This window comes from Hemiscyllium ocellatum, chromosome 39 (genome assembly GCF_020745735.1).
Source record: "Hemiscyllium ocellatum isolate sHemOce1 chromosome 39, sHemOce1.pat.X.cur, whole genome shotgun sequence".
NCBI lineage: Eukaryota > Metazoa > Chordata > Chondrichthyes > Orectolobiformes > Hemiscylliidae > Hemiscyllium > Hemiscyllium ocellatum.
The window spans coordinates 13,370,526-13,393,754 of NC_083439.1; the positions used below are offsets into that span (position 1 = coordinate 13,370,526).

Sequence of the window (23,229 nt, forward strand, 5' to 3'; positions counted from 1 at the left end):
CTTTTCATGACAAAGTTCCTCTAATTATGTTTGTGCAGCAGTGCACAAGTTACCACAGAATGAAGTCTGCGTTGTGCCTTCTAGGCTTAAATATACCCATGCGTTTTAACACGAACATCGTGAACCAAAGTTCAAATCGTTTCACCTAGGCCCATGACAGCCAATAATACAGAATATTAACCCAAACTATTGCATTTTAAAACTGGAAAATTAACTCTAAGGAAAATAACTCTCAAGAGAAGCTGAGTCTTGGAGAAGAGCAAAATCAACATTTATTCCATCGTTAAATTGGCATTCCAGTCAGACAATCAGCACAGACATCTAGTAGTTTTTGGAACATAATTGCAATAAAAATGTTTTCATCCAGTCTAGTACTAAACAGGAGGTAGCCGTCTGTGGACTTTTCTACAACTTGTTTAGGGTCTGGATTAAAAACAGAATGGGCTGGAAATATTCAACAGATCAAACAGCATCTGTGAAGGTGAAAGCAAAGTTAACGTTTCAGGTCACTGACATTTCATGAAAACATTTGTCTGGATACAGCACAGTCTGCAGCAACCACCAGCAAAGAGACTTAAATGAATATAAATTTAAGATCAGCCATTTGGCCCCAACTCTTCTTTGCTTCATTTGAAACAGAACCTAAACTAATCTGCAATTGAAATCATCGTCTGACAGTGATTTAGGTGCTGGAGGAAATGTTCATTAATGTCTTTAATGTATTCATGAAGCTTTTGCTTATAAGTAGCAAATTTGCTGAGTTGGAATGAATCTATGCATTCAGCAGCTCCCCTGCTGAATGCAAAGATGGGCTTTAATTAATATTAAAGGTATTTGATGAACAATAAGCCATTCATACTACACCCTGAAATCAATAAGAATGATGTTGCTCTGAGCTGAATTAGTTCCTCTTACTATTCAAATTGCGCTGGGAGCACATTGGTCATTAACAAATTAGAGCAGAACACACGTACAGGATGGTTAGCTGCAACCAGACTGTTGGATGCACCTTATTTTAATCCATTTCCACGAAACTTGAATTGGTCTCATTTTTTTCTCTTCAAATTATGAGGAAGTTATAATAGCAACCACTGTTGTTAAAAGGGCTCTGTCACTTTTGCCATGAAAAAAATACTGGCTAGAGATTAAACCGGCATCTACAGAATAGAAAAATAGTTGGATGGCTCCAATTTTTGACATACTTTAGGACTACACTTTTGTGATTCATTTTCTGTGCATTGAGTGGTTAGAGCTGAGGAACCACACACTTTTTTTCTCTTAAGAGCTGTCAATTCAAACACATAAAATTGAAACCTATTTCCTCAAGATTTACACAGGCTTTATTGCTATATTTGTCCTCAAGAAACAGGTTAACTTGAACCCTTAACATCTGGTTATTTTGAACTTGATGACTTTGGGACATCTAGGAACAAATAGTTACTTCTTTTGATGCCTCTTTATCAATTACATATTGTGAAGCTTCACATTCTGCGGGCTTTCCGTGGTCGGCAGCCATTGTGAGGAATTGGCGTGTTGTCTGTGAGTGAAACCACCTGGAGGCCACCCATGCTTAATCCTTTTATGGCAGACTGCAATGACAAATGACAGGAGGAAATCAGGAAAACAACACAAAATAGTGCACTCAGATCCTCAAACATATTTTAAAAATATGAACATCTTATCTAAAACAATGAACGAAGTTTCCTGATAATTCAGTGAGTTGATATTATCAATAGCTCTTCCTCAAAGATCCAAAATTCTATTCCCCTCTTAAGATGGCAGTAGGAACACTAAATGGATTTTGGTTCCACTGAACTAGGAAGTGAAAGAAATCCATCAGTTTATAACTCTTGAACAACATCCAGTGACCTCTGCTGGGAAGTGTATGAGGTTATTAGATTAGATTAGATTACTTACAGTGTGGAAACAGGCCCTTCGCCCCAACAAGTCCACACCAACCCGCCGAAGCGCAACCCACCCAGACCCCGACATTTACCCCTTACCTAACACTGCGGGCAATTTAGCATGGCCAATTCACCTGACCCGCACATCTTTGGACTGTGGGAGGAAGCCGGAGCACCCGGAGGAAACCCACGCAGACACGGGGAGAATGTGCAAACTCCACACAGTCAGTTGCCTGAGGCGGGAATTGAACCTGGGTCTCTGGCGCTGTGAGGCAGCAGTGCTAACCACTGTGCCACCATTATGTCAGGAGCCTCATTCCTGACGAAGGGCTGTTACTCGAAACATTGATTCTCCTGCTGCTTGGATGCTGCCTGACCAGCTGTACTTTTCCAGCACTACATTCTCGACTTATGTCAGGAGCAGTTATGATCAAATGTGACGCTCACCAAAACTGTCGAAGGTTGCACTCAGTGTCCCAGTTTCACAATGAAGAGTAAGTATATGTGAGGAATTAAAGGGTGAAAATGAGGACTGCAGATGCTGGAAGTCAAGATTAGAGTGGTGCTGGAAAAGCGCAGCAGGTCAGGCAGCATCCAGGAAGCAGGAAAATCAATGTTTCGGGCAAAAGCAATTGAAAGATGTAGAACTGTACCCTAGTTAGAGTTTGTGTCTTCCGGATAGGAGAGAATACTAGATGGGTAGAAGTGTACAAATGAACACAACACAATACCAATTAACAATGAAATGTGGAGTAGCATCAATGAGTAAATCATTAGAGAAGTAACAATCGGTCAAGAGTTAATATCAATGAGAAATGGAGGAGCAGTAATTTAATGTCTTATTGTTAGATTGATCTCATTAAACTATTAACACAGAGACCCAGGTCAAATCTCACCATGGCAGATGAAATTTGAATTCAGTAAAAGTCTGGAATTAAGAGAATACTGATGGTCATGAAACTATTGTTAATTGTTGGAAAAACTTACTTGCTTCACTAAATTCCTTTAGAGAATTGGTTTCCTTATCTGGTCTGGCCTACATGTGACTCCAGACCCACAGCAATCTAGTTGACACTTAATTGCCCTCTGGTCAAATAGGCATGGACAATAAATGCTGAGCTAGCCACTAACATCCCAGGAATGAACAATAACATTAAAGACACAGCAGCAGCAGTAATCGGAGACAGAATAACGACTATTGAATCATATCAGAGGTAAGAGTTAACATAACTAGGACCCACTCGTTCCACCCAGGCCACTGAGATGCCATAGATCAACAATACATTTAGTGTCATGTACCATGCCATGTGGTTTCCTCTACCCCATCCTCAACCACTGTTGGACCTGGCACTGCAGATAGGAATATAATAATTATAGATTCAATCCTGTATCTTGATTACTTGGTAAAACTCCACCTATACTTATATGTGGGACAGAGATCAAACAAGATGACCACAGTGATTCACAACCCATGTCAGCCTCAAATTGACATTAACTGATATTAACAATCCAAATATTGCATTATATGGTGGACAGTTATATGATAGATATGACAAATTCCATAGTGTATATGATGTGAAGACCATCAGAACATTTGAAATAATTTTAACTTTGCTTACTTATGCATGGAAATTAATATTCCCTGGAAGAGAATATACTGCACAGGATTCATTTCACATCCTCTCCCAGCTTTTTGTCCTTTTACACCACAGATAAAAATACAGGAAACAAAGATGATGATCAAGGTCCATAAATCTAGCTGCAGTTATACATCTGAATAATCTTCCTCCTCAATTTTTCTTTCTGTCACAGTCTTAATGTTCTCATGCCAACACACCCACAGGGAGTTTGATAAACACTTGGAGAAAAATATTAAAAGATAATTGCAATTATAAATACAAATCTCTAAAGTAGAACAAGCATTGGCATAACCATGATGGGCTAAATAGCCTCCTCCTGCACTGAAATTTCTATAATACACAAAGAGCAAACTCCAGTAATTATCCCAATCAGTTATACGAGTAAGCGAGAGAAAATCAAGTGTTTAAAGGATTAAAGCCAGAAGGAGAGGCTAAAACTCAGCATGGAGACTAACAGCAATGAGACAGCTTAATGTCATCAGCATATGCAACATCAGATCTGGTTTTCCAAATAAATATCCCCTGAGATTAATTTGCTAAGAATTAATCTCTGGGATAATACTAATGAATAACTGTTTGTGTGCAGAATTCTGAGAAGCTATCTGAGGGATGCAAAGAGGCATCAGGGAACAGGCTTGTTGAGCCAAAGGCATTGGCTTTCTTCATGTGTTTTTACAGTAAACTTTTGCACCTTGTGTGGCAGAACCTAACCTATTTCAGAAGTACGCCTGATGACATGGGGAATACTGGTTAACTACTGTTGTGATTCTTTGCCATCCCTGAATAATAAATTTCCAATGTTCATAATTTTAAATACTTTTAGTGAAATCATAAATAAGTGAATATATCAGCTACAAGAAATGGTCCTCACAAGACACACATCTGACTGTTGGCTTAGTAATGGTTTCATTTAATTAATACTAAACATTTATTTGAAGAACCAATGCAGACCAATTTTTGTTTCTTTAATTGTCTTGTTTATATCTCCTTATAATTCATCACTGCGGTTAGTTAACCACTCTGGAAAAGTAGAAAGACTATGGTGCCAAATGTACATGCAACTATGTTGCTGGAATATTTTGTTTAGCAAGCTGACTGCTTTTCTGGGTGACTTGATGGACATTATTGTGTACAGGCTGTTATGCTGGGCTGGTAATCCAGTGGCCTGGATTAATATTAATGACGAGTTGTATTTGGTTTAAACATGCCTGGCAATAGAAATTTTAAAAATCCTATAGGAAAGAAAACCCAAGCCTGGTATGATCTGTGTTTGACTCTTCCACACCTATACAGCTGGCCCTCAGTTTCTTTCTGAAGTAGCCTGGAGACATACTTCAGTGACTACTTTCTGTGAGGAAATAGTTGCCAGTAATGCTCATATTCTGAAAATTAATGTAGAAATAAATGAGGATATGAATCAAAATCAGACTGATGGGAAGAAAGTTTCTTCCTGGCTGACTATGATGACTTTCTCAATCTGGTTGTGGTGAAGCGTTCTCCTAAGGCAGACATGTGCCTTACCCACTCCTGACTAATGTTTGATGAAGTCACTCTATGTTATACATGAAAATGATTCCATCATTTCATCCTTTGCCTAAATAAGCACATAAAAGTCAAAGGTAGTAAGTGCAGAACTATATTCATTCAAGATAGGTTTTCCTATAAAATCCTAGATATTTGCTATTTTCAATGTAGAACAAGCTTCTAAATATCTTGGCTGTTGTCGAGCCAAGAACAGACATGTGGAGTTAATAGTGCATATTATTGTCTATTGTTGCAGACAGCAATGAGTGTTTCAGAACAATGGATTATTTAAATATATAGCAACAGCTTGCAGAACAAATATACATGGTGATCTCAGTGATCTGCTAGTAAAACGTTTCCCTTCACACTGGAGCTGGTGCATGAGACACACAAAGATAATGCCAATGAAGACATGCAAAGGCTTCAGCAGGATCTACTTCAGTAACTGAGTTCTGTAACTCACCAGCCTGCCGGGTCCCAAACCCTTCACCACCACACGCACAAAGGATATTCCTCGATCTGTTGCTTTCTGCCAACAATACAAACAGGAATATTTTATTTAGGATTTTGTTTTACCCGTAGTGATAATGCTTTTAAAGTGTATTATTTCTTAGTACTGCCCACTATTCTCCTACATCATGGGTGCCACATTTTCTGTTCCCAAACAACCACTTTGTATCTGCTCAAACAGATCTTGAAATAATCTCCCTGATTTTCTCTCTTAACGCTAAGCAATCTGGTGTTGTCTGCTTAACTCTGATGGTAGCACAAGGCCCCATCTGGTGATTAAATGTCTCATAGTACTGTTTGAAGAGCAAGATTAGTTTCATGGGAGCAACTTGGTTGTAGAGAGGAACTTTGATTATCCGATATTCGATGAATCGAATTTGAATTATCCAAACAAGATCGCAAGGTCCCGATGCTTGGCTAACTATGTTACCCAGCATTCGATTAACCTAACAAAATACTTCCCACTTGTGTCCTTCAGATAATCGAAGTTCCTCTGTAAATGGGTTGCCCTCACTGTGATTGCCAGCATCAGCCTGATAACATAATTAATGGCAAGCTTTGGGTGTTATGAACATCTTAGATAGGGAGCTCACTATTCAAATAGGAGCTTGGTACTAACAGGCCAAAGTTTGAGAGACCTGCAGCTGTGTAAGGAAGGCAGCACACATAAACATTGTTCAGCCAGAAGATGTAAAATTTTAATTCTCAAAGAATGTCTGGGAGATTTGCATGAAGACACAACACTATGTGATTCACAGATGAAGCAGATTTAAGTTGGGCCAGGATTCTGTCAGTGTTGAGAAAATCAGAACAGCAGTAGGAGAATCTGTGTCACTGTTACCTGAGCATCTGTGCTGGAGCTTACACATTTTATGATACTTGTTGTTAAACTGTTTTTGTTTATGTACTTTTTATGTATATTCCAAATGACTAAGAAAAGGCAGTTAAAATTATTGTTGGAAGAATCATTTCAGCAGTTAACAAAACGAGCAAATTCCAAAAGATATTAATTACTCGAAAAAGTGAATCTAGTCTGTTTCATTTCAGATATGTGTGCCAGAGACAAAACACTTGTTTTAGCTGCGTTTTTATTTTACAAAGTACAGTTCACTGCTGTTGGAACCAATTTACTTTGAACTGAACATTGTCCTTTTAACAGAAATTGATTGCATGTGAGCAAATCAAGAGTTAAACTTATATGGTGAAGGGTAGGGGAATGGGTCTGGGTGGGTTACTCTTCGGAGGGTCAGTGTGGACTTGTTGGGCCAAAGGGTCTGTATCCATACTGTAGGGAATCTAATCTAATCTAAAAAAAATGCATGCACCATTAAATCTGCCAGAGAAACTGGATACAGGAAATGTTGCAAAACATAAATGGGCATACACTAATTCTTAAAAAAAAAATTCAGTTACCAGTGAATCATCCATAGGATGCTCACAGCAAATCAGTATATGTTGTTATCGACTAGAATTAAAATTGTATCAACGCATATGTTCCCTCAAGACTACAGGCAGTCTGGGTGAATTAATTCAAACAGTAATTGATGTTGAGACTGGAGATCTGACCCCAGTCGTGGTTTGTAATTAAGAGCCTGTAGATATTGTGGATCTAACATTGGATGTTCCAGGAGAGTTTTCTTCACAGTGTAAATGACCGCTTTTGCTCATCCCCAAGCCAGTTAATGAAAGATGCAGGTCTAGTGTTGAGAAGAGAAAGGAGATTGAGTGAAATAAGCACAATTTGCTTTGATTGTTTACTTGGCATTTGTAAAACAAAGCTGCTTCATAATTCTTATTTGGTTTTGTCAGCCAATCTTCAGAAAGACATTTCAGGACTTGGACAAAAGACAAGCAATTTGGTTTTATTTAAACAGGGAATCGGTGAGTCCTACTGTTGTATCCTTGGATTTCAATGTGGTGAAATTACACACTGAGCAGTATTGAGTACACTCCTGATCATTAAGCACACCCCATTATTAGAACATAGAACATAGAAAAATACAGCACAGTACAGGCCCTTTGGCCCTCGATGTTGCACTGATCCAAGCCCACCTAACCTACACTAGCCCACTATCCTCCATATGCCTATCCAATGCCCATTTAAATGCCCATAAAGAGGGAGAGTCCACCACTGCTACTGGCAGGGCATTCCATGAACTCACGACTCGCTGATTAAAGAATCTACCCCTAACATCTGTCCTATACCTACCACCCCTTAATTTAAAGCTATGCCCCCTCGTAATAGCTGACTCCATTCATGGAAAAAGGTTCTCATCTAAACCCCTAATCATCCTGTACACCTCTATCAAGTCACCCCTAAACCTTCTTTTCTCCAATGAAAACAGCCCCAAGTGCCTCAGCCTTTCCTCATACGATCTTCCTATCATACCAGGCAACATCCTGGTAAACCTCCTCTGCACCCGTTCCAGCGCCTCCACATCCTTCTTATAGTATGGCGACCAAAACTGCACACAATACTCCAGATGCGGCCGCACCAGAGTCTTATACAACTGTAACATGACGCCGGAACTCAATTCCTCTACCAAAAAAAGCCAGTATGCCATATGCCTTCTTCACAGCACTATTTACCTGGGTGGCAACTTTCAGAGATCTGTGTACATGGACACCAAGATCCCTCTGCTCATCCACTCTACCAAGTATCCGACCATTAGCCCAGTACCCCATCTTCTTGTTACTCTTACCAAAGTGAATCACTTCACACTTACCTACATTGAACTCCCTTTGCCACCTTTCTGCCCAGCTCTGCAGCTTATCTATATCCTGCTGTAACCTGCAACATCCTTCCTCATTGTCAACAACTCCACCGACTTTCGTATCATCCGCAAACTTGCTCACCCAACCTTCTAGCCCCTCCTCCAGGTCATTTATAAAAAATGACAAACAGCAATGGTCCCAAAACAGATCCTTGCGGAACAACGCTAATAACTGCACTCCAGGATGAACCTTTACCATCAACTACTACCCTCTGTCTTCTTCCAGCCAGCCAATTCCTAATCCAAACCTCCAACTCACCCTCAATACCATACCTCCATATTTTTTGCAGTAGCCTACCATAGGGAACCTTATCAAATGCCTTACTAAAATCCATATATACCGTTTTACCCTTGTCCACCTCCTTAGTCACCTTCTCAAACAATTCAATAAGGTTTGTGAGGCACGACCTGCCCTTCACAAAACCATGCTGACTATCCTTGATCACATTATTCCTATCCAGATGTTCATAAATCCTATCCCTTACAATTCTCTCTTAGACTTTGCCCACAACAGATGTGAGACTCACTGGCTTATAGTTACTAGGGTTATCCCTACTCCCCTTCTTGAACAAGGGAACCACATCTGCTATCCTCCAGTCTTCTGGCATTATTCCTGTAGACAACGAGGACATAAAAATCAAGGCCAATGGCTCTGCAATCTCCTCCCTTGCTTCCCAGAGAATCCTAGGATAAATGCCATCAGGCCCAGGGGACTTATCTATTTTGACCCTTTCCAGAATTTCCAACACCTCTTCCCTACATACCTCAAAGCCATCCATTCTAATTAATTGTGACTCAATATTCACATCGGCAACAATGTCCTGTTCCTGAGTGAATACTGACGAAAAGTATTCATTCAGTGTCTCCCCAATCTCTTCAGCCTCCACACGCAACCTTCCACTACTATCCTTGACTGGGCCTATTCCTACCCTAGTCGTTCTTTTTTTCCTGACATACCTATAGAAAGCCTTTGGGTTTTCCCTAATCCTACCAACCAAGGACTTTTCATTTCCCCTCCTTGCTGCTCTTAGCTCTCTCTTTAGATCCTTCCTGGCTACCTTATAACTCTCAATCGTCCCAATTGAACCTTCACGCCTCATCTTTTCAAAGGCCGCCCTCTTCCCTTTAACAAGGGATTCCAATTCCTTATTAAACCACGGCTCCCTCACACGACCCTTTCCTCCCTGCCTGACAGGTACATACTTATCAAGGACACTCAATAGTTGCTTCTTGAACAAGCTCCACATATCGATTGTGCCCTTCCCTTGAAGCCTACTTTTCCAAGCCACGCATCCTAAGTCATGCCTCACCGCATCATAATTTCCCTGCCCCAGCTATAACTCTTGCCCTCAGGAGAACATATATTACAGACCCAGAACTTGTAGTTATAAGTATAGATAGATATAAATTAAATTTCACTGTATTGGTTGTGTGTGTGTGTATTTTTGTTCTGTTAATCCATGTTTATATGGTAATAGCACACTCTGCTGGAGCTACTCCTTAATGTGCAATATTAAACATACAGTGAGATGTGTGTGTTAGGGATACTTCTATAAATGGTGCCATTTTCCCATTCAAATTCACATACTCTCTTAGCCAACTTTCCAAGCAAGAAAAAATTGCTATATTAATATATCGAACTGGAGATAACTGGCTAGTAAGTAATCGTGCATTGAAAATCGGTTTTAAATCAACTATAAGGCAGAAATAGCAATGAGTTTCACTTTTTTTGCATTAATATAAAAGCATTAATCAAACTAATTGTAAAGCTAAAAGGCAATTGCTGTGTGGATTTAATAAATTGAATATTTATGACAAATAAAATTGTAATAGCAATATTAAAATACTGCAATGTTTGCAGTAATTTTAGTAAGTAATATAAATTGAATGCATCATACTGGAAAATTAGTTATGAGGCTTGACACAGAACAAACACTTTATTACAAACAGACACTATTGTAGGAACAGCATAAACTGTATAGTGAGGACATGAAAACATGAAAAGGGTTTTTAAGGCAGGCTCTAAGCAAAGTTTTGAAAAACTGGTAAATGGAGCCTTTCACTTCATCAAAAAGTAATTATCATGTTCTTACCAAAAAAAAAAATCAGATTGCATAAACAAAGAATCAATTTCTAAATTAATTTAAAGCTAATTATCTATAATTGTGGGTTCTTCTCCTATTTCCATCTGAGTAATGACATCTCTGAAAGAGTCTGCAAATCAGATCTCAAACAATCATTTGTTTTTATTTCAGGCACATAAGTGACTATGATAACCACTTACTCAAGTTAATCCCAGTCTTACTGCAGTAAACTGAAGATTAGGATGACCTGTCCAACATCACATTTCATTTCAATTTAATTCTTTGCCACCTGACAAGTGGTTTCCTGCGGCTTTTCTGGTACTCTGCAATCAACATACATTTTAAGATTTTTATGTTTAGTTGCTGGTACTGACAGTGAGCAGAATGCCTGCAATTTGGTGGTTTAGATCACAAAATATTTGTTCGTAGTGAACTCACAGATTGGGTCTTGCAGAGTTAGAAAGCCTATTGTGGGATGCACAATTTAGTCATCTACACAAATTTAAAGGGCCTTGAACACAAAGCTAAATGGATGCCTCAAAGTACAAATATTGTTTCAAATTTAATAGTTAAGTCTTTAATTTCAAATTTCAAACAAGTCTTTGCCAAGGCTGATTTGGAATTTTAGGGGAAACAGAGAAGTGAAAGGAAACTCAATGTGGAAAGATAAGACTGGTTCTGTGGGCCTTTAACAGCATGATACAACATCTGATTTGGTGTCTGGTAGCTAGTATAGTGAGTCATTTTTAAACTGAGTGTGCATCTGTATTGGGTGGATGCAAAGAGGACTGCATTTTTCCTCTTCAGAGAACAACAGTGCACATTGTTTCCTGCAGCTTGAGATCATCATGTTCAGCACCATGGACAGATACAAATAGATGAGGGTACACTAAAATAATCTACCAAGTCACCAACATCACAGAACCATGTGTGGTTTAAAGACCCTAGACTGCACGCCATCATAAGTTATCTGTCAATCTATTGCATACTTGCAGCTCACAGAAGCTATGCTCCAGACAAAAGGGTGCAAATCTACCCTCTTAAGACCCCATGGTAAATTCACTCACAGGATGACCAATCAGAGAATAGTCACCTCACCATGCCTGTAAACTGATTAGAAGGAACCAGCAAGGAGCTGCTCCTCCAATCCCTGTCTTGATCTCCCTCGTCTTATTCCTGACAAGCTAACTAGTAACAGCACTAAAAGCCGGAAAGCAATGACTGGTGAACAGAAGAACAGACAGCAGTTAGGAAAGTAACTTATTGCAGTGGGGGAGTCACTGGTGGAGCCTTAAGCGAGAATGATGGGGAGAAAGGCAATTGCAAGAAGGCTTGTGGAGAGAGAAGGCATCCAAATACTCTATAAATGAACACAAATATTGAAGCTACTGTTACTAATTGACTGCTTCATCAAATTAATTTGTTTGTGAGAATGAAAATGTAGACACTTGAAAACCACAATGTAATCTTCAGGAAAATCTCAAGAGGATCCCTTGAAAAAAGAAGACTTCTGCATCTCTCCCAGGATAATGATTTCCCAATACCAAAACAATGCAGTAATCTTTACTATATAATCCCAGTTCCTACATCAGCCACATTTGCAACTTCTTTATAATCACCAGTTGAATGTCAAACTGGAAGCAGTTTCATCCAATGGCATCATGTCTCCTATTAAATGGATTAAGATTGCCCAAAATTAGTTTGTGTAAAATCCACATAGCCAATGGAGAAAAAAAATTATTTTCACATAATTTTCGGCTGGCTGGATTCTTCAGCTAAAAGATGACCACTTCAAAATAGTGTACAACTGAGCCTCTAAAAGGTGTTTAATGAATTCTGAAAATGGCGATCAGTAAAGATAAAAGCAGCAGAAAGTGGTTTTAGAACGTTTTCCAGGTGCTGTGATGAAACACAAAGTCAATTCATCAAATAGGTTTAAAATATGCATTTATAATGGAAAAGGAAAACTGCTTTACCACTGCTGCTGAGATGCCAGCAGTCTGCGCTGCAATTGGGGTCCCCTTCTTGGCATTCTTAAATCCTTCTGTACCACATGAAGTCCGTACCATGCTTAATCCATCATGGGTAGTAACCTGAATGTGTGTGCTCAGGGAAAAAAACAACAACATCTAAGTGACAGAAAAAGTGGGGTAGAAATCTCTGAAAATTTGTCAATCAGATTTCAACTTGTATGCATTTAGAGTCATTGAGTTATACAGCAAGGAAACAGACCCTTCGGTCCAACCTGTCCGTGCTGACTAAATATCCTAAACTGGTCTAATCCATTTGCCAGTATTTGGCCCACATCCCTCTAAATCCTTCACATTCATGTAATTGTACCAACTTTCACCTTTTCCTCTGGCAGCTCATTCTATACATGTACCACCCTCTGCATGAAAAAGTTGTCCCTCAGGTTCCTTTTACATCTTTCTCTAGTTTTGGATTCACCTACCCTGGGAAAAAAGGCCTTGGCTATTCACCCTATCCATGCCCTCGTGATTTTATAAATCTCGATAAAGTCATCCCTCAGTCTCTGACTTTCCACAGAAAAAAAGCCCGATCCAATTCAGCCTCTTCTTGTAGTTCAAATCTCCAATCCTGGCAACATCCTTGTAAATCTTTTCTGAACCCTTTCAAGTTTAACAATGTATTTCCTAAAGCTGAGAGACCAGAATTGAATTTAGTATCCTAAACGTGGCCTCATCAAAGTCTTGCACAGCTGTAACATGATGTCCCAACTCCTAAACTCAGTGCACTGACCAATGAAGGCAAACATATCAAAAGCCTTCTTCATCAACTTGTCTACTTGCAACTCCACTTTCATGGAAATATGCACTCCCCAAGACCCTACCATTGACTGCATAAGCCCTAACCTGGTTTGCCTCACCAAAATGCAACACCTCACATTTATCTAAATGGCAAGGTACACCCTAAATTTATCTAACTCAAACTCTAGTTACCACTCCATCTACTGAAGGTCCCAAAGTTTGTGCGAAGATTTGTAGCTCGGGTGCTTGTTGTAGTGGTTCTGTTCGCCGAGCTGGAAGTTTTTGTTGCAAACGTTTCGTCCCCTGGCTAGGAGACATCATCAGTGCTGTGGAGCCTCCTGCGAAGCGCTTCTTTGATGTTCCTTCCGGCATTTATAGTGGTCTGTCCTTGCCGCTTCCGGGTGTCAGTTTCAGCTGTCCGCTGTAGTGATTGGTATATTGGGTCCAGGTCGATGTGTCTGTTGATGGAATTTGTGGATGAATGCCATGCCTCTAGGAATTCCCTGGCTGTTCTCTGTCTGGCTTACCCTATGATAGTAGTTTTCCCAGTAATTTTTGTAGATTCCTTAGAGTGTTATTCCTAGATAAATCAGACTACATCAAAAAAGCACAACACCTACTAGCAGACACCAACACCTACCAAATGAAGGATTCGGACCCCACACCACAACTCACCAATAGAATAAATAACACTCTAAGGAATCTACAAAAAAACGGACAGATAACCAAAGCGGACCTACGAAGAATGAAACCAGAAAGCAACAACACCCCCAGATTCTATGGACTACCCAAAGTACACAAACCAGACATCCCACTCAGACCCATAGTATCACTACTAGGGACACCAGCATACAAACTGGCCAAAGAACGACAACAGAAACTGAAACACCTGGTCAGCGGATCCAAACACTCCATACAATCAACACAGGAATTCTTGGACGCCATCAGGAATACACACATAGACAAAGAAGAAACCATGATCTCATTTGACGTGACGGCACTGTTCACTTCGATTGACAAAACCCTAGCCAGAGAAACAATAGCCAACCTACTGGACATACAGAACAGAAAACAGGAGGCGGAACCTATCAACAAAGACGGCATACTTAAACTACTGGACTTATGCCTCACCACACACTTTACATTCAACAATCAGATATACGAACAAATCAACGGAACACCCATGGGATCACCAATCTCGGGACTCATAGCAGAGGCAGTTATGCAAAGGTTAGAACAAACAGCCCTACCACAAATTCAACCCAAACTCTGGGTCAGATATGTCGATGACACTTTCGTAATCATCAAAAACACGGAAATAGAAAAAACACACCGGATCATCAACGCCACACTCACAGGCATCCGATTCACGAGAGAAGTAGAAAAGGATAGCCAACTCCCATTCCTAGACGTGATAGTACAGAGAACACCGAACGGAGAATTCACCACAAGGGTACACAGGAAAACAACACACACACAGACCAAGTCCTAAACTATGAAAGTAACCATCCCAACACACACAAACGAAGCTGCATCAGGACACTATTCAAAAGAGCTACAACACACTGCAGTACACCAGAACGGCAAAAAGAGGAAGAGGAACACCTATACAAGGTATTCGCCAAAAACGGATACCCGCGCAACTTTATCAACAGATGCCTAAGAGACAGACCACGGAACGAGGACATGCCACAACCAAAAGGACTAGCCACACTACCATACATCAGGAGCGTTTCAGAACTGACAGCCAGACTACTGCGAACCCTAGGACTCATAACGGCACACAAACCAACAGCCACGCTCAGACAACAACTTACCAGAACAAAGGAGCCAATACCCAACATGAGCAAAACTAATGTAGTTTATAAAATACCATGCAAGGACTGCACAAAACACTATATAGGACAAACAGGAAGACAGCTAACAATCCGCATACATGAACACCAACTAGCCACGAAACGACATGACCAGCTATCCCTAGTAGCCACACACTCAGACAACAAGCAACATGAATTCGACTGGGAAAACACTACTATCATAGGGCAAGCCAGACAGAGAACAGCCAGGGAATTCCTAGAGGCATGGCATTCATCCACAAATTCCATCAACAGACACATCGACCTGGACCCAATATACCAATCACTACAGCGGACAGCTGAAACTGACACCCGGAAGCGGCAAGGACAGACCACTATAAATGCCGGAAGGAACATCAAAGAAGCGCTTCGCAGGAGGCTCCACAGCACTGATGATGTCGCCTAGCCAGGGGATGAAACGTTTGCAACAAAAACTTCCAGCTCGGCGAACAGAACCACTACAACTGAAGGTCCCATCGTACTCTAATATAATCTTCTTTACTGTCCACTATACAACCAATTTTGGTGTCATCTGCAAACTTACTAACCAGACCTCCTATGTTAATATCCCAATTATTTATTTAAATGACAAAAAGCAGTGGACCCAGTCCAGATTCTTGTGGCACACTACTGGTCACAGCTCCAGTCTGAAAAGTAACCCTCTTCCACACCCTCTGTCTCCTGCCTGCAAGCTAATTTTGTATCTGATTGGCTAGCTCCCTCTGGATTTCATGTGATTTAACCTTGCTAAGTATTCTACCATGCAAAACCTTATTGAATACTTCGCTGAAACCCAAATAGACACCATCTATTGCTCTGTCTTCATCAGTCTTCTTCGTCCCCTATTCAAAAACCTCAATCAAGTTAATGAGACAGGATTCCCACACACAAAGCCGTGTTGACTACCCCCAATCAGTTTTTGCCTTTACAAATAATGTATTCGGTCCCTCAGAATTCCCTCCAACAGGTTATCCTCTAATGATGTAGGCCACACTGGTCTGAATTCCAGTGGCTTTTCCTTACACCTTTCTTCAATAATGGTACCACAATAGCTACCCTCCAGTCTTCCAAATTACCTGTGGCTTTTGATGATACAAGTATGTCAGCAAACGGCCCAGCAATCTCTTCCTGAGCTTCCCACAAAGTCTGGGATATATCTGATCAGATCCAGGGGATTTATCTACCTTTATGTGTCTTAAGACTCCCACATCCCCTCTTCCCCAATACGGACACTTTTCAAGTCATCACTACTCAAGGCAGAGATTGATAAATTTCAAGGCAGAGATTGATCAACTTCAAGGCAGAGATTGATAAATTCTTGATGTCACAAGGAATTAAGGGCTACGGGGAGAATGCCATTTAGTGGAGTTGAAATGCCCATCAGCCATGATTGAATGGCGAAGTGGACTCGATGGGCCAAATGGCCTTACTTCCACTCCTATGTCTTATGATCTTATTTATTTACCAAGTTCTCTACCTCCCATGTCCTTCTCCACTGTAAATACTGATGCAAAATATTTGTTTAGTATCACACCCATATTCCGTGGTTACACACATAGACAACCTTATTGATCTTTAAGGAGTCCTATTCTCTCCCTAGTTACCCTTTTATCCTAAATGTGGGATCTTTCTGGATTCTCCTCAACCCTACTTGCCAAAGCTATCTCATGTCCCCTTTTTGTCCTCCTGATTTCCCTCTTAAGTATACTCCTACTGCCCTTCTACTCTTTTACGAATTCATTTGATCCCAATTGTCGATACTTAACATATGTCTCCTTCATTTTCTTGACCAGAGCCTCAATTTTTTCCTCATCCAGCGTTCCCTACACCTACCAGCCTTGCCCTTCGCACTAACAGGAACATACCGTTTCTGAACTCACATTATCTCAATTTTAAAGGCCTCCCACTTTCCAACCATCTGTTTACCTGCGAACAGTCAGTATTTAATATTCACTGCAGTAAATAATGTCCATGTTGATAATCCAGAATAAGTACAACTCCATGCAAACTAAGGATTGTTCCACTTTGCCCATGCCACAGCAGAGCCCAATATTCTGTACTGCACTCTGGCATTTTTCCTATAAACTTTACAATAAGACATGGGTAACATTGCCAATTACTGCCAAATCAGGGACAGTTTAGTGCTGTGAGCAAATTATCATGGGAAATGGGTTGACATGATCCCAATGTCATTTTAGCCAATTAAAGAATTTCCAACTTGAGAGTCTAATCTTAAAAACGAAAACCCACATCCGCCTCCATCCACCACCACAGTCCTCCCTGTGAAAGAACATGCCAATTACTTTTTAAAATTACAACAAAAGTTCTGCATTTATACAGTACGTTTAGCAGTTTAAAAAAAAGTTTCAAAATGACAGAAACAAAAAATGGCAAGGGTTCAGAACAGATTAACCAGGATGTAGCCAGGTATGGAAAGTTTCAGTAAGAAAGAAAGGCTGGATAAGCTGGAACTTTTTTAACTGGAGCAAAGGAGGTTCAGAGGTGACCTTATAGAAGTTTATAAAATAATGAGGGGTTAACGGAGTTAATGGTAGTTGTCTTTACCCTAGTATGGGGAATTTCAATACTGGCGGCAGATTTTTAAGGTGAAAGGTGAGGCATTTATAAGAGGCATGGGGGCAATTACTTTTACACAGGGGGTGGTCCATGTGTGGAATGAACTTCCACAGAAAGTGGTGGATGTAAGTGCAATTACAACATTTAAAAGACATTTGGATATAAATAGGAAAGGTTTGGCGGGCTTTGGGCCAGGAGCAGGCAGGTGGGACTATTTTAATTTGGGATTACGTTCGGCATGAACTGGTTGGATCAAACATCTGTTTCCGTGCAGTATGACTCTACGACTATGTCGTCAGAAAGAAGGACATTTTAAGAACGATAATCAAATGCAAGGCCAGGGATGAATTTTGAGGTGGGATTTTAATGGCAGAGAGGGAGATGTGAAAAGGCAGGAGGCAAAGATGGGAAAAATGAGCACAAATTTAGGTGAGATCACATTCAAGCTTACAGAACTAAAAGATGAGATTGCAATTTTCTGAAATAACAAAGGATTCAAGGATGTTTATTTGAATTTAACACTGAAGGTGATTTTAGATGAGTGGAGAACATCTCATCAAAAAGACTGGCAGTTTCTTAATATACTAGACAGTCAGCCTCAATTTCTTTGCTCACATCCTGGAATGGCACTTGAACATAGAGCCGCTTGACCAGAAGTGAAGATGCTATCTACTGAAACACAGTTGACACTTGAGAGAAACTAGAGAGAGATGTGAGTTCAGAAATGGTTGGAAATTTGGCTTATTGGGAAAGAGGAAATAAGAAGCAAAAAAATGATATTATTTTCAACCTAAAAATCATAATAAGATAATGACCAAATCTAAACATGGTGTTGCTTTCATTAAGAGGGAGCTATTGGTATTTTCAGAAAATGAATTTATGTTAATCTGAATGGATGACTTAATTTAAAAAAAATGTTAATTTAATTTTCAACATGTCAGGAATTTTTAAAATATAGATCTAATTCTGAAATATGCTTTCTGCATCAAACATGTCAAATTAATTATTGATTTAAACCAAATGTTCACTCTTGTGTAAGATGCTATTTACACTGGATTATCTACTTTAAGGCTGCAACAACACAGTTTGATTTTTTACTGTCATATTTTCTGTCAAAATTCTCCCTTAAGGCAATGACTGATGCTTGGGCAAGTGGGCTACTTTTTGTTTGAAAACAAGCATCTCAAAACCATTTGATCATGTGGTCCGTCAAAGCCAAGAAAAATCTTGTCCTCAAGAAAAACCACACTTGCATTTTCTGGATATGGATATGTATATGAATATGGATTAGTCATCAGTTAACTTGCTTGTATTTATTAACTTGGAAAAGTGAATTATAGTGCCAATTATAGTGTCCTATCAGGTTGTCATCTCAGATTAATGAATCTAGTATCTGCCATTAAACATTGCTACATCAAATACTTACTTATTATATGTTGCCTTGATATGTGCTATGTGTAACTCTTCAAACTTTTTACCTCCCCAGCGCAAAGGGCTCTCCTGTCCTGGCATTGGAGGTAGGATACTGTAGGAGACACACAACTAATAATAATTCAACTGTATGAATAATAAGAAAGCTCATATTAAATCTCCTCTTTGGGAATTTCATCACTTTTTTCAATCTCCAATAATCTACTGTGCTGCAATTTTGAGCTTTCTAACTGGGTATACTGCTCCACTTACACAGGCAGCAGGTTCACAATGGACCAGCATATTTCCTTGTCCTCCATGATACACTCAGTGGGCCTGAGAAACTGCACCATTTTGTACCAGCTGTGACTATGACCCACCCTTGTCAATTTTAACTGCAGCGAATTGAACCTTCTGATCTTTAAAACAGCTGACGTGCTGTGAAGAATTTGGAACTATGAAGTCAATGAGAGCTTCACCATAATCATTGTAAAGCCAACTTGAAAAGTTGACAGTGATTCAGATCATACCACTGTCTGCAAAATTCTTTACATTTTAAGTCCCACCAGCACATAATGAGTCTGCTCAATGCTTATAAGATACAACAGCAAAATCTCTTTCCAAAAGACCTCACTTTGTGGAATTGAGTCTTGCTGGAGTATGGTTCTGCAGCCACAGGTAACCCTCTGGTTGTCTATATGCTTGCCATTCTCTGTAATGGTAGCTAGGTCAAGTGATAACATATTCCTTAAAATCATAGATAACTGGAATTGAGATGTAGGTAAGCCATGAGCAGGCTTGGGGGGCCGAATGGCCTATTCCTATTTTTAGCACACTCACATCTGAATCAGAATTCCACCGTCAACCTTGACTACATAATATTTAAACTCTACTTCTGCATTGTCAAGGAGCTGTCTTGGGAATGAAATTATAATGTAAGCTGACCTGCCTCCTCATGAAAATATTAGGAATCCTATGGCATATTTTAAACAGATGGTAGTGAGTTCTTGCCATCCTGTGACATACATTCTTTTTGAACAAATGGCACCCAAATAATTAAATGGTCATCATTACACTGTTTTTGGAATACCTTGCTCTAACTCTTGGCATCACGGTAGCCCACAAACCTACCAACACACTTAAACAGCAATTAATGAAACTAATGGATCCATTAGATACCACCAGTGAATCTAACGTAATTTACAAGATACCATGCAAGAACTGTAAAAAACACATCAGACAAACTAGCAGGAAACTTGCCACCAGGATACATGAACACTGACTAGCTATCAAAAGACACGCCCCCCATCACTAGTTTCCATATGTACAGACAAAGAAGGACACCACTTTGAGTGGGAGAACACACATCCTCAGACAGGCGAAACAAAGACATGAGACTTCTTAGAGACATGGCATTCTACCCAGAACTTCATCAATAAATACATCAATTTAGATCCTATCTATGTTCCCTAGGAAAAAAAGAACCAGATATGACATCATCCGCCTTAAGAAATCAAGACCTATAAAATATAGAGACAGGACATACCACTAGCACTTCACCAGACACTCTCACTGATGATGTTAGGTAGTATGGTGACAAAACTTCTGAAAACAAATCTTCCAGCTCAGCGAGCTAACTTACATACTGATCATCAACCTGAGCTATAAATCTTCTCAAAAATCGCTAATATCCTGCTGTGTATAAACTGGTTGCTGAGATTGCCCACGGTAGCTCAGTGGGTAGCACTGCTGCCTCACAGCACCAGAGTCCCAGGTTCGATTCCAGCCTCGGGCAACTGTCTCTGTGGAGTTTGCACATTCTCTCAGTGTCTACGTGGGTTTCCTCCCACAGTCTAAAGATGTGCAGGTCAGGTGAATTGGCCATGCTAAATTGCCTATATTGTGAGGTGCATTAGTCAGAGGGAAATGGGTCTGCGTCAGTTACTCTTCGGAAGGTCAGTGTGGACTGGTTGGGCTGAAGGGCCTGTTTCCACACAGTAATCTAATCTAAACAGTGACAACAGTCTGAAATTAATGTATTAACTACAAAGAAACATGGGATGCTCTGAGCACAGAATATAAAGTCTAGTTCTTTCTCCACTGGAAAGTGAATACTTGTTTGCCATTTGAACAAGGAAAAAAAAATCAGAGCAGAGTCTAAACCTGATCTCACTCAAATTCCACTTTCAAATAAGGGTCAACGCAGAGTAAGCCTAAATAAGAGCCTGGCTATTTTAGCAGCTATTTTATCTGCTTTCTAACCGAGAAAGCAATTGTCGTGCTGCTTACAAAATACCTTAGCTTTTACACCATTAAAAGGAAGTGTCTGAAAAAGCTCTGTCCAATTATCGGACAAGAAAAGGTTAAACACTTTAAGAGCAGCTCAAAGCCAGATGGGCATTTTAAAAAATACTGCACTTCAACAAGAACCAGTGTGATTTCCAAGACACAAAATGGGTCCCGGCGCCACGTGAAAGGCCAGATCATTTAGCTTGTGGTCTTTGTGAAGATCCTGTCTCCGAAAACAGGATTTAATCCTGTTCAGTTTTTAAACAGCACTGTTTTTGGATAGCAACTCCTGAAGTTGGACTGTCTGGTTCAAAATTAGACATACGGTTTTCCACAAAAATATTTAGTTTAAAAGAGTGCAGCTGAGAAGGAAGCAGGAATACCTGAAATCTGCTGAAGTCTTGCCTTCTGTTCGTTCTGTAGAATTGCTCTCCTTTTCTGCTAGTTCTTGTAACTTTACGAAACTTGTATGTACCAAGCAGCGCTGGCTTTCCACTGAATCAACATGACCACTGGGAGAAGGAAATGTAGACATTAGCATGAGTACAAATAAAACTCCACACAGTAAAGGTGAAAGCAAAGATATGTTACTGAATTCAGTTACTGCAATATTCAGAAATCACACTCTGATCATTTCACAGTGGAATTTTACTGCATCTTTGTCCTCCCACATGACCAAATTCTAAATTTTAAACTCACTACTTTGATTAAAAATGTGGGGAGGTCAAACATATATATTCTTCTTGATATTGTTGCTAAAAGCTGCTGCATTTTTAGAGAAGCTGCCTTTCATTCAGGTTTTACATAACTCTGGTTTCTTCAACAACACCTTCCAAACTTGCAACTACAAGTACAAGGACAGCAGGTGCACAGGAACCACCGGCAAGCTCCTCTCCAGGTTACACACCATTCTGACTTGGAACTAAATTGCTGTTCCTTTACTATCCCTGGTGAAAAGTCCTAGGACACCCCTGCAAACACCTATAACCCTTGGACTACAGCAGTTTAGGAGGATGACTCATCACCATGTTCTCAAGGGCAATTAGTAATGGGCAACAAGTTCAGTGATATGCTATGACAGAATTAGAAAACATGAGTGTCAAAAATCAGTTGGATGCGGAACAAGAAGGGTCTCCATAATGCAACCAACAATCTTTTCCAAATGAGTCATAGAGATGTACAGCATGGAAACAGACCCTTCGGTCCAACCCGTCCATTTCGACCAGATATCCCAACCCAATCTAGTCCCACCTGCCAGCACCCGGCCCATATCACTCCAAACCCTTCCTATTCATATACCCATCCAAATGCCTCTGAAATGTTGCAATTGTACCAGTCTCCACCACTTCCTTTGGCAGCTATATTTCACCCTCTGTGTGAAAATGTTGCACCTTAGGTCTATTTTCTATCTATCTCCTCTCACCCTAAACCAATGCCCTCTAGTTCTGGACTCTCCATCCCCAGGGAAAAGACTTTGTCTATTTATCTTATCCATGCTCCTCATGATTTTGTAAACCTCTATAAGGTTACCCCTCAACCTTCAACGCTCCAGGGAAAACAGCCCCAGCCTGTTCAGCTTCTCCCTATTGCCCAAATCGTCCAACCCTGGCAACATCCTTGTAAATCTCTTCTGAACCCTTTCGAGTTTCACAACATCTTTCCGATAGGAAGGAGACCAGAGTTGCATGAATATTCCAACAGTGGTCTCACCAATGTCCTGTACAGCCGCAACATGACCTCCCAACTCCTGTACTCAATACTCTGACCAATAAAAGAAAGCATACCAAATGCCTTCTTCACTATCCTATCTACCTGCAACTCCACTTTCAAGGAGCTATGAATCTGCACTCCAAGGTCTCTTTGTTCAGCAACAGTCCCTAGGACCTTACCATT

The 23,229-nt window shown here is 40.2% G+C and overlaps 1 protein-coding gene across 3 annotated transcripts in view; it reads right to left on the minus strand.

Moving 5' to 3' along the window:
- Positions 1-249: 249 nt before the first annotated feature.
- Positions 250-23,229, minus strand: part of mrps11 (mitochondrial ribosomal protein S11) — a 30,769-nt gene continuing 7,789 nt past the window's right edge. Inside the window, exons 2-7 of one of the 3 annotated variants that reach the window (XM_060853066.1) lie at positions 21,720-21,848; positions 19,064-19,162; positions 12,413-12,542; positions 5,532-5,597; positions 3,524-3,602; positions 1,503-1,589 (exon numbers count right to left, since the gene is read on the minus strand). In XM_060853066.1, coding sequence (XP_060709049.1) covers positions 3,573-3,602; positions 5,532-5,597; positions 12,413-12,542; positions 19,064-19,162; positions 21,720-21,848 — 454 coding nt within the window. In that variant the 3' untranslated portion in view covers positions 1,503-1,589; positions 3,524-3,572. Of the gene's footprint in view, positions 1,590-3,523; positions 3,603-5,531; positions 5,598-12,412; positions 12,543-19,063; positions 19,163-21,719; positions 21,849-23,229 lie in introns of all 3 variants that reach the window. The other 2 variants (XM_060853064.1, XM_060853065.1) reach the window with 2 other exon arrangements.